The 12,554-nt window shown below is 49.2% G+C and overlaps 1 protein-coding gene across 1 annotated transcript in view; it reads left to right on the top strand.

The window, feature by feature from the left end:
* The first annotated feature begins 316 nt into the window (after positions 1-316).
* PGM2L1 (phosphoglucomutase 2 like 1) overlaps positions 317-12,554 on the top strand; it is a 46,700-nt gene continuing 34,462 nt past the window's right edge. The window contains exon 1 of the mRNA XM_075851304.1: positions 317-573. Coding sequence (XP_075707419.1) covers positions 469-573 — 105 coding nt within the window. The 5' untranslated portion in view covers positions 317-468. The remainder of the gene's footprint in view (positions 574-12,554) is intronic.

The raw sequence follows: 12,554 nt of genomic DNA, 5'->3' as shown, positions 1-12,554 counted from the left end.
AGCTGCTACAAAACAATCCAGACATAGCAACCTCTCCATGACGCAGTTGTTTTATTTGTTGCCTAGCAACAGCTCGATCTTGGTAACCACTCCCATGGAATGTGGAAAAGTATAATCACCCTTCTACAGTGTTTCCGCGCATGCGTCAAATACAGAGTGCTGTTGCCAAGTAAGGAATTTAGGCACATGCGCAGTGGTTAGTGAGAAGCACAGCGCATGCGTACATGTGTTTGGTATGTACTATTGCATTTACGATCAGTGCATGCGCAGTGGTTACCAGCGCGAACCTCGGCGCATGCGTATTGATGTTTGTGGTACAGGCTGGTAATCAACTCCAGCGCATGTCCCGTGGTGCTTGTGGATGAGTGAGGGAGCCGCGCTGTACGCATGCGCGGTGGTGATATTGCCTGTGGCGCAGTCCGCTGGCTGCTGTAGAGGGAGGGGGTGTAGCGGTAATCGGGTAAGAGGATGGAAGACCTAACGGGTGATATCAACTCCAACCTGACGATGCCGAGCTCCACCGGGGACTCGGAGCTGGACGCGGCCGTGTGGCAATGGCTGCATTGGGATCAGGTGAGAGACTTGTATGTGCGGTATATATATATGGACCTGTCTCTTGTGTTTCTATACTGGGCATGCTGGGAGTTGTAGTTGGGATCCACAGTCTGCAGATCACTGGTGATGGCCACATATATACTGTATCTATGGGGACAGGGGTATATAGCGAGGTATATAGCGAGGTATGGAGCCGCTGCTGCGCGGTTTTAGTCACATGACGCGTTTTTTGCGTTCGTATTTGTCATAATTAGTAGAGTTGGTCGCACACGTTTTGTATTGACTTCTCTGTAGTGCGCGGGTGTCGTCGTCTCGATGTCGCAGTTATTATTTTATTGATTCACTTTGCGGACTAATTTAGTTGCAGACATTATGGGGTCTAGACTGCCGTCATACGATGTCCCTGATCGCTACCGAAGGACACAGACCCTGGTGACAAAGACTGTACTCGGGGGTGGAGACTTATTATTATACTCCTGTATGGAGGCTGTACTCGGGGGTGGAGACATTATTATTATACTCCTGTATGGAGGCTGTACTCGGGGGTGGAGACATTATTATTATACTCCTGTATGGAGGCTGTACTCGGGGGTGGAGACATTATTATTATACTCCTGTATGGAGGCTGTACTCGGGGGTGGAGACATTATTATTATACTCCTGTATGGAGGCTGTACTCGGGGGAGGAGACATTATTATTATACTCCTGTATGGAGGCTGTACTCGGGGGAGGAGACATTATTATTATTATTCTCCTGTATGGAGGCTGTACTCGGGGGTGGAGACATTATTATTATTCTCCTGTATGGAGGCTGTACTCGGGGGAGGAGACATTATTATTATACTCCTGTATGGAGGCTGTACTCGGGGGTGGAGACATTATTATTATACTCCTGTATGGAGGCTGTACTCGGGGGAGGAGACATTATTATTATTATACTCCTGTATGGAGGCTGTACTCGGGGGTGGGGACATTATTATTATACTCCTGTATGGAGGCTGTACTCGGGGGTGGAGACATTATTATTATACTCCTGTGTGGAGGCTGTACTCGGGGGTGGAGACATTATTATTATACTCCTGTATGGAGGCTGTACTCGGGGGGTGGAGACATTATTATTATACTCCTGTATGGAGGCTGTACTCGGGGGTGGAGACATTATTATTATACTCCTGTATGGAGGCTGTACTCGGGGGAGGAGACATTATTATTATACTCCTGTATGGAGGCTGTACTCGGGGGAGGAGACATTATTATTATACTCCTGTATGGAGGCTGTACTCGGGGGTGGTGGAGACATTATTATTATACTCCTGTATGGAGGCTGTACTCGGGGGAGGAGACATTATTATTATTCTCCTGTATGGAGGCTGTACTCGGGGGAGGAGACATTATTATTATACTCCTGTATGGAGGCTGTACTCGGGGGTGGAGACATTATTATTATTCTCCTGTATGGAGGCTGTACTCGGGGGTGGAGACATTATTATTATACTCCTGTATGGAGGCTGTACTCGGGGGGTGGAGACATTATTATTATACTCCTGTGTGGAGGCTGTACTCGGGGGTGGAGACATTATTATTATACTCCTGTATGGAGACTGTACTCGGGGGAGGAGACATTATTATTATACTCCTGTATGGAGGCTGTACTCGGGGGTGGAGACATTATTATTATACTCCTGTATGGAGGCTGTACTCGGGGGTGGAGACATTATTATTATTCTCCTGTATGGAGGCTGTACTCGGGGGAGGAGACATTATTATTATACTCCTGTATGGAGGCTGTACTCGGGGGTGGAGACATTATTATTATACTCCTGTATGGAGGCTGTACTCGGGGGAGGAGACATTATTATTATACTCCTGTATGGAGGCTGTACTCGGGGGAGGAGACATTATTATTATACTCCTGTATGGAGACTGTACTCGGGGGTGGAGACATTATTATTATTCTCCTGTATGGAGGCTGTACTCGGGGGTGGAGACATTATTATTATACTCCTGTATGGAGGCTGTACTCGGGGGGTGGAGACATTATTATTATACTCCTGTATGGAGGCTGTACTCGGGGGTGGAGACATTATTATTATACTCCTGTATGGAGGCTGTACTCGGGGGTGGAGACATTATTATTATACTCCTGTATGGAGGCTGTACTCGGGGGAGGAGACATTATTATTATACTCCTGTATGGAGGCTGTACTCGGGGGAGGAGACATTATTATTATTATTCTCCTGTATGGAGGCTGTACTCGGGGGAGGAGACATTATTATTATACTCCTGTATGGAGGCTGTACTCGGGGGTGGAGACATTATTATTATACTCCTGTATGGAGGCTGTACTCGGGGGTGGAGACATTATTATTATTCTCCTGTATGGAGGCTGTACTCGGGGGTGGAGACATTATTATTATTCTCCTGTATGGAGGCTGTACTCGGGGGTGGAGACATTATTATTATACTCCTGTATGGAGGCTGTACTCGGGGGTGGAGACATTATTATTATACTCCTGTATGGAGGCTGTACTCGGGGGTGGAGACATTATTATTATTCTCCTGTATGGAGACTGTACTCGGGGGTGGAGACATTATTATTATACTCCTGTATGGAGGCTGTACTCGGGGGAGGAGACATTATTATTATACTCCTGTATGGAGGCTGTACTCGGGGGTGGAGACATTATTATTATTCTCCTGTATGGAGGCTGTACTCGGGGGTGGAGACATTATTATTATACTCCTGTATGGAGGCTGTACTCGGGGGAGGAGACATTATTATTATACTCCTGTATGGAGGCTGTACTCGGGGGTGGAGACATTATTATTATACTCCTGTATGGAGGCTGTACTCGGGGGAGGAGACATTATTATTATACTCCTGTATGGAGGCTGTACTCGGGGGTGGAGACATTATTATTATACTCCTGTATGGAGGCTGTACTCGGGGGTGGAGACATTATTATTATACTCCTGTATGGAGGCTGTACTCGGGGGAGGAGACATTATTATTATACTCCTGTATGGAGGCTGTACTCGGGGGTGGAGACATTATTATTATTCTCCTGTATGGAGGCTGTACTCGGGGGTGGAGACATTATTATTATACTCCTGTATGGAGGCTGTACTCGGGGGTGGAGACATTATTATTATACTCCTGTATGGAGGCTGTACTCGGGGGTGGAGACATTATTATTATACTCCTGTATGGAGGCTGTACTCGGGGGAGGAGACATTATTATTATACTCCTGTATGGAGGCTGTACTCGGGGGAGGAGACATTATTATTATACTCCTGTATGGAGGCTGTACTCGGGGGTGGAGACATTATTATTATTCTCCTGTATGGAGGCTGTACTCGGGGGTGGAGACTTATTATTATACTCCTGTATGGAGGCTGTACTCGGGGGTGGAGACATTATTATTATACTCCTGTATGGAGGCTGTACTCGGGGGTGGAGACATTATTATTATACTCCTGTATGGAGGCTGTACTCGGGGGAGGAGACATTATTATTATACTCCTGTATGGAGACTGTACTCGGGGGAGGAGACATTATTATTATACTCCTGTATGGAGGCTGTACTCGGGGGAGGAGACATTATTATTATTCTCCTGTATGGAGGCTGTACTCGGGGGAGGAGACATTATTATTATACTCCTGTATGGAGGCTGTACTCGGGGGAGGAGACATTATTATTATACTCCTGTATGGAGGCTGTACTCGGGGGTGGAGACATTATTATTATACTCCTGTATGGAGGCTGTACTCGGGGGTGGAGACATTATTATTATACTCCTGTATGGAGGCTGTACTCGGGGGTGGAGACATTATTATTATACTCCTGTATGGAGGCTGTACTCGGGGGAGGAGACATTATTATTATTCTCCTGTATGGAGGCTGTACTCGGGGGTGGAGACATTATTATTATACTCCTGTATGGAGGCTGTACTCGGGGGTGGAGACATTATTATTATACTCCTGTATGGAGGCTGTACTCGGGGGTGGAGACATTATTATTATTCTCCTGTATGGAGGCTGTACTCGGGGGAGGAGACATTATTATTATACTCCTGTATGGAGGCTGTACTCGGGGGAGGAGACATTATTATTATTATTCTCCTGTATGGAGGCTGTACTCGGGGGTGGAGACATTATTATTATACTCCTGTATGGAGACTGTACTCGGGGGAGGAGACATTATTATTATACTCCTGTATGGAGGCTGTACTCGGGGGAGGAGACATTATTATTATACTCCTGTATGGAGGCTGTACTCGGGGGTGGAGACATTATTATTATACTCCTGTATGGAGGCTGTACTCGGGGGTGGAGACATTATTATTATACTCCTGTATGGAGGCTGTACTCGGGGGTGGAGACATTATTATTATACTCCTGTATGGAGGCTGTACTCGGGGGTGGAGACATTATTATTATACTCCTGTATGGAGGCTGTACTCGGGGGAGGAGACATTATTATTATACTCCTGTATGGAGGCTGTACTCGGGGGTGGAGACATTATTATTATACTCCTGTATGGAGGCTGTACTCGGGGGTGGAGACATTATTATTATACTCCTGTATGGAGGCTGTACTCGGGGGTGGAGACATTATTATTATACTCCTGTATGGAGGCTGTACTCGGGGGTGGAGACATTATTATTATACTCCTGTATGGAGGCTGTACTCGGGGGTGGAGACATTATTATTATTCTCCTGTATGGAGGCTGTACTCGGGGGGTGGAGACATTATTATTATACTCCTGTATGGAGGCTGTACTCGGGGGGTGGAGACATTATTATTATACTCCTGTATGGAGGCTGTACTCGGGGGTGGAGACATTATTATTATACTCCTGTATGGAGGCTGTACTCGGGGGTGGAGACATTATTATTATACTCCTGTATGGAGGCTGTACTCGGGGGTGGAGACATTATTATTATACTCCTGTATGGAGGCTGTACTCGGGGGTGGAGACATTATTATTATACTCCTGTATGGAGGCTGTACTCGGGGGAGGAGACATTATTATTATACTCCTGTATGGAGGCTGTACTCGGGGGAGGAGACATTATTATTATACTCCTGTATGGAGGCTGTACTCGGGGGAGGAGACATTATTATTATTCTCCTGTTTGGAGGCTGTACTCGGGGGAGGAGACATTATTATTATACTCCTGTATGGAGGCTGTACTCGGGGGAGGAGACATTATTATTATACTCCTGTATGGAGGCTGTACTCGGGGGTGGAGACATTATTATTATACTCCTGTATGGAGGCTGTACTCGGGGGTGGAGACATTATTATTATACTCCTGTATGGAGGCTGTACTCGGGGGTGGTGGAGACATTATTATTATACTCCTGTATGGAGGCTGTACTCGGGGGTGGTGGAGACATTATTATTATACTCCTGTATGGAGGCTGTACTCGGGGGTGGAGACATTATTATACTCCTGTATGGAGGCTGTACTCGGGGGTGGAGACATTATTATTATACTCCTGTATGGAGGCTGTACTCGGGGGTGGAGACATTATTATTATACTCCTGTATGGAGGCTGTACTCGGGGGTGGAGACATTATTATTATACTCCTGTATGGAGACTGTACTCGGGTGGAGACATTATTATTATACTCCTGTATGGAGGCTGTACTCGGGGGTGGAGACATTATTATACTCCTGTATGGAGGCTGTACTCGGGGGTGGAGACATTATTATTATTATTCTCCTGTATGGAGACTGTACTCGGGTGGAGACATTATTATTATACTCCTGTATGGAGGCTGTACTCGGGGGTGGAGACATTATTATTATACTCCTGTATGGAGACTGTACTCGGGTGGAGACATTATTATTATACTCCTGTATGGAGGCTGTACTCGGGGGTGGAGACATTATTATTATACTCCTGTATGGAGGCTGTACTCGGGGGTGGAGACATTATTATTATACTCCTGTATGGAGGCTGTACTCGGGGGTGGAGACATTATTATTATACTCCTGTATGGAGGCTGTACTCGGGGGTGGAGACATTATTATTATTCTCCTGTATGGAGGCTGTACTCGGGGGTGGAGACATTATTATTATACTCCTGTATGGAGACTGTACTCGGGTGGAGACATTATTATTATACTCCTGTATGGAGGCTGTACTCGGGGGTGGAGACATTATTATTATACTCCTGTATGGAGGCTGTACTCGGGGGTGGAGACATTATTATTATACTCCTGTATGGAGGCTGTACTCGGGGGTGGAGACATTATTATTATACTCCTGTATGGAGACTGTACTCGGGTGGAGACATTATTATTATACTCCTGTATGGAGGCTGTACTCGGGGGAGGAGACATTATTATTATTCTCCTGTATGGAGGCTGTACTCGGGGGTGGAGACATTATTATTATACTCCTGTATGGAGGCTGTACTCGGGGGTGGAGACATTATTATTATACTCCTGTATGGAGGCTGTACTCGGGGGTGGAGACATTATTATTATTCTCCTGTATGGAGGCTGTACTCGGGGGCGGGGACATTATTATTATACTCCTGTATGGAGGCTGTACTCGGGGGAGGAGACATTATTATTATACTCCTGTATGGAGGCTGTACTCGGGGGTGGAGACATTATTATTATACTCCTGTATGGAGGCTGTACTCGGGGGTGGAGACATTATTATTATACTCCTGTATGGAGGCTGTACTCGGGGGTGGAGACATTATTATTATTCTCCTGTATGGAGGCTGTACTCGGGGGAGGAGACATTATTATTATACTCCTGTATGGAGGCTGTACTCGGGGGAGGAGACATTATTATTATACTCCTGTATGGAGGCTGTACTCGGGGGTGGAGACATTATTATTATACTCCTGTATGGAGGCTGTACTCGGGGGTGGAGACATTATTATTATACTCCTGTATGGAGGCTGTACTCGGGGGTGGAGACATTATTATTATTATACTCCTGTATGGAGGCTGTACTCGGGGGTGGAGACATTATTATTATTATACTCCTGTATGGAGGCTGTACTCGGGGGTGGAGACATTATTATTATACTCCTGTATGGAGGCTGTACTCGGGGGTGGAGACATTATTATTATACTCCTGTATGGAGGCTGTACTCGGGGGAGGAGACATTATTATTATTCTCCTGTATGGAGGCTGTACTCGGGGGAGGAGACATTATTATTATACTCCTGTATGGAGGCTGTACTCGGGGGTGGAGACATTATTATTATTCTCCTGTATGGAGGCTGTACTCGGGGGTGGAGACATTATTATTATACTCCTGTATGGAGACTGTACTCGGGGGAGGAGACATTATTATTATACTCCTGTATGGAGGCTGTACTCGGGGGGTGGAGACATTATTATTATACTCCTGTGTGGAGGCTGTACTCGGGGGAGGAGACATTATTATTATACTCCTGTGTGGAGGCTGTACTCGGGGGAGGAGACATTATTATTATACTCCTGTATGGAGGCTGTACTCGGGGGTGGAGACATTATTATTATACTCCTGTATGGAGGCTGTACTCGGGGGTGGAGACATTATTATTATACTCCTGTATGGAGGCTGTACTCGGGTGGAGACATTATTATTATACTCCTGTATGGAGGCTGTACTCGGGGGTGGAGACATTATTATTATACTCCTGTATGGAGGCTGTACTCGGGGGTGGAGACATTATTATTATACTCCTGTATGGAGGCTGTACTCGGGGGAGGAGACATTATTATTATACTCCTGTATGGAGGCTGTACTCGGGGGAGGAGACATTATTATTATACTCCTGTATGGAGGCTGTACTCTATTGCATGTATATATACATATAAATAATTTGTAGACGGGATGCAGCCAATACAACCAGAATGGGAACCTCCATTCTTTACACTGCAGGCTGCATCCAGGACTTGCATTACTTTGTCCTACATTCTTGTGTTTGACCCCTCCGCATAATGAAATTTGCTCAGTGAGCCAAGAACACGACCCCCGAACCGTAGTCCAGACAAGATCAATAAATGATCCAATATTCCTCCAAAGAAAACCCATGAACCGCAACCCCCCCCCCAAAAGGCACATTCTGCAGGGAGAGGAGGGGAGACCCTGTACATGCGGTAACGAGCCGCCCCCCACAAAGGCACATTCTGCAGGGAGAGGAGGGGAGACCCTGTACATGCGGTAACGAGCCGCCCCCCACAAAGGCACATTCTGCAGGGAGAGGAGTGGAGACCCTGTACATGCGGTAACGAGCCGCCCCCCACAAAGGCACATTCTGCAGGGTGAGGAGGGGAGACCCTGTACATGCTGTAACGAGCCGCCCCCCACAAAGGCACGTTCTGCAGGGAGAGGAGGGGAGACCCTGTACATGCGGTAACGAGCCGCCCCCCACAAAGGCACATTCTGCAGGGAGAGGAGGGGAGACCCTGTACATGGGGTAACGAGCCGCCCCCCACAAAGGCACATTCTGCAGGGAGAGGAGGGGAGACCCTGTACATGGGGTAACGAGCCGCCCCCCACAAAGGCACATTCTGCAGGGAGAGGAGGGGAGAGCCTGTACATGGGGTAACGAGCCGCCCCCCACAAAGGCACATTCTGCAGGGAGAGGAGGGGAGACCCTGTACATGCGGTAACGAGCCGCCCCCCACAAAGGCACATTCTGCAGGGAGAGGAGGGGAGACCCTGTACATGCGGTAACGAGCCGCCCCCCACAAAGGCACATTCTGCAGGGAGAGGAGGGGAGACCCTGTACATGCGGTAACGAGCCGCCCCCCACAAAGGCACATTCGGCAGGGAGAGGAGGGGAGACCCTGTACATGCTGTAACGAGCCGCCCCCCACAAAGGCACGTTCTGCAGGGAGAGGAGGGGAGACCCTGTACATGCGGTAACGAGCCGCCCCCCACAAAGGCACATTCTGCAGGCAGAGGAGGGGAGACCCTGCACATGCGGAAACGAGCCGCCCCCCACAAAGGCACATTCTGCAGGGAGAGGAGGGGAGACCCTGTACATGCGGTAACGAGCCGCCCCCCACAAAGGCACATTCTGCAGGGAGAGGAGGGGAGACCCTGTACATGCGGTAACGAGCCGCCCCCCACAAAGGCACATTCTGCAGGGAGAGGAGGGGAGACCCTGTACATGCGGAAACGAGCCGCCCCCCACAAAGGCACATTCTGCAGGGAGAGGAGGGGAGACCCTGTACATGCGGTAACGAGCTGCCCCCCACAAAGGCACATTCTGCAGGGAGAGGAGGGGAGACCCTGTACATGCGGTAACGAGCCGCCCCCCACAAAGGCACATTCTGCAGGGAGAGGAGGGGAGACCCTGTACATGCGGTAACGAGCCGCCCCCACAAAGGCACATTCTGCAGGGAGAGGAGGGGAGACCCTGTACATGCGGTAACGAGCCGGTTACTTATTAATCACAAACATAAACAATGTATCCAATCATACAATAAACCAATAGAAATGTATGTAACTGGTCGATACAAAGTAGCCATGTACCCCCTCTAGGGGCAGTATCGGGGTAAATGGGCTTTACAGAGTTGGTTTCATGGCTGAGGGGCCCCCGAGCTACATTTTTCCATGATTTTGCTGTAAGGCCTTGTTCACACGGCGTGCATTCGACGTGTTTTTGCCACATTTTACGCGCCAAAAATACACGTAAAAAACGCATTGTAGTGCATACGACGATAAAAAACGAAGTGTCAGGTCAATTCTGAAGCCGAAAACGCGCTTGTTTCTCGTTGTGAATGGGAGTCTTTATTACGCGCCCATAAAACGCGTCAAAAAGGCCTGTACTTTAAAAAGCGCTTTGCAAAAATGCTAGCGTTTGTGACGCGTTTACACATCGTTTTTTTTTTTAGCGCTGTGTACACAAGGCCTTAGCGTAATAATGAACTGCGATATAACCGCATCGGGTGATCGTACCCTGAGGATGCAGCAATTGTGCGTCAAGCAGCCGATAACCATTCAGGAATTGCGTCATATTGCGGTGGTTTGGCAATGCGATTTTTGGCCACGTGGCGAGTACATGTGTAGCACATGATTTTATACGTTATGCACTGAATAGACCATTAGTAACCGCACCAATAATACTCCCCACCCCCCCCCCACCTCCCGCCATCCTTCCTGTTTTCAGTGTCCTCATCTCACGTAGATGTGCCGACCTCAGCCGGACTCCGCGCACGACTTCCTCTAGAGAATAATAATCACGACACAAAAACGAAATCGTAACTACAGATCATGATGAGGAAAAACAATGGACAGGTCAGAGGTCGTTCCCGGGCTGGCGGGTCAGAGGTCGTTCCCGGGCTGGCGGGTCAGAGGTCGTTCCCGGGCTGGCGGGTCAGAGGTCGTCCCCGGGCTGGCGGGTCAGAGGTCGTCCCCGGGCTGGCGGGTCAGAGGTCGTCCCCGGGCTGGCGGGTCAGAGGTCGTCCCCGGGCTGGCGGGTCAGAGGTCGTTCCCGGGCTCCTGCTCTTGTAGTGTTCATGTTACCCTTAAGGCGCACCTTTCCGGTATATATATAGATAGAGATATATAGGAGGGGGATGCAGCTGCAGTTCTTTCTCTCTGTATGTGAGGCTGCATGCGGACAAAGGAGGGAGCAGCAGGGGGAGGAGACGTCTGATTGGCTTATAGCACATAGCACAGTTCTGACATCACACCAGGAAGGATCCGCCCACTCAGAAAGCACGGAGAGATACAATGTGCATGTACAGAAACCGGCAGAGGGGAAAAGAGACCCCAAATCTGCAGGCTGCACCCAACATTTCTGGCTACACCTAATACATCTATAGCTGCCTAAAAAACTCCCTGCTGTGGTCCTGGAGATCGGAGGGTCGGTGATTCGGGGATAAAACAGCCGCTCCTCTTACCTTTATTTTCCTGCAGTTATGTCTCAGGCTGCAGCTAGATTGATTTCTATTGAAATAGGAGAAGTTAGCTACTTCCTCCCTCACTGATGGGGTCATTCAGCTACACTTCCCAGCATTCCTTGTTTTTTTGTTTTATAAAACCCGTTTCTAGTTCCCTTCTAGAATATAATTGAGGGTGATGTCTCTGCTTTTTCTGACATATGGTCTTTTGGTCACTGATATCCGATCCACAGATACAATTAAATATGACTGTGCACAGCTAGAACAATGGGGTGGAGGAGGGAGAACTAGAGGGAGGAGCCTCTGTGTGACCATGTGACTTTAAGGCCTAATTGACACAAACGCGTTAAATGTCCGTGAGACGGCCGTTGAAACAGCGGCCGTGACACAGACCTATGTAATTCAATGTGGCCGTTCACATGAGGGTCCGTGGGAAAATAGGACATGTCCGTTCTTTTCACGCATCACGCATTCCTCCACAGACTCTCCACTATGGTGGATGCGAGACATCGCGTCCCTCAGCGCTGAGCACGGATGCACCTCGGCCGTGAAAAGCTAGTTTTTCACGCCCAAGGCTGCCCCCCCCCGGTGACTGCTCAGGGTGAAGAGACTGCCCCCCACGGTGACTGCTCAGGGTGAAGAGACTGCCCTCCCGGTGACTGCTCAGGGTGAAGAGACTGCCCCCCCCGGTGACTGCTCAGGGTGAAGAGACTGCCCCCCCCCCCCGGTGACTGCTCAGGGTGAAGAGACTGCCCCCCCCCCGGTGACTGCTCAGGGTGAAGAGACTGCCCCCCCCCCCCTCCGGTGACTGCTCAGGGTGAAGAGACTGCCCCCCCCTCCGGTGACTGCTCAGGGTGAAGAGACTGCCCCCCCCCTCCGGTGACTGCTCAGGGTTGAGACTGCCCCCCCCCTCCGGTGACTGCTCAGGGTGAAGAGACTGCCCCCCCCCCGGTGACTGCTCAGGGTGAAGAGACTGCCCCCCCCCCGGTGTCCGCTCAGGGTGAGGAGACTGCCCCCCCCGGTGTCCGCTCAGGGTGAGGAGACTGCCCCCAGTGGCTGGATTTGGCACCTTCATGCAGTGCGGTCGGTTCTCTCCCGTCGTCTCCATGT

This window comes from Rhinoderma darwinii, chromosome 2 (assembly GCF_050947455.1).
Source record: "Rhinoderma darwinii isolate aRhiDar2 chromosome 2, aRhiDar2.hap1, whole genome shotgun sequence".
NCBI lineage: Eukaryota > Metazoa > Chordata > Amphibia > Anura > Rhinodermatidae > Rhinoderma > Rhinoderma darwinii.
The sequence above is the reverse complement of the archived record's forward strand: the minus strand, read 5'-3'. Positions and strand labels throughout refer to the sequence as shown.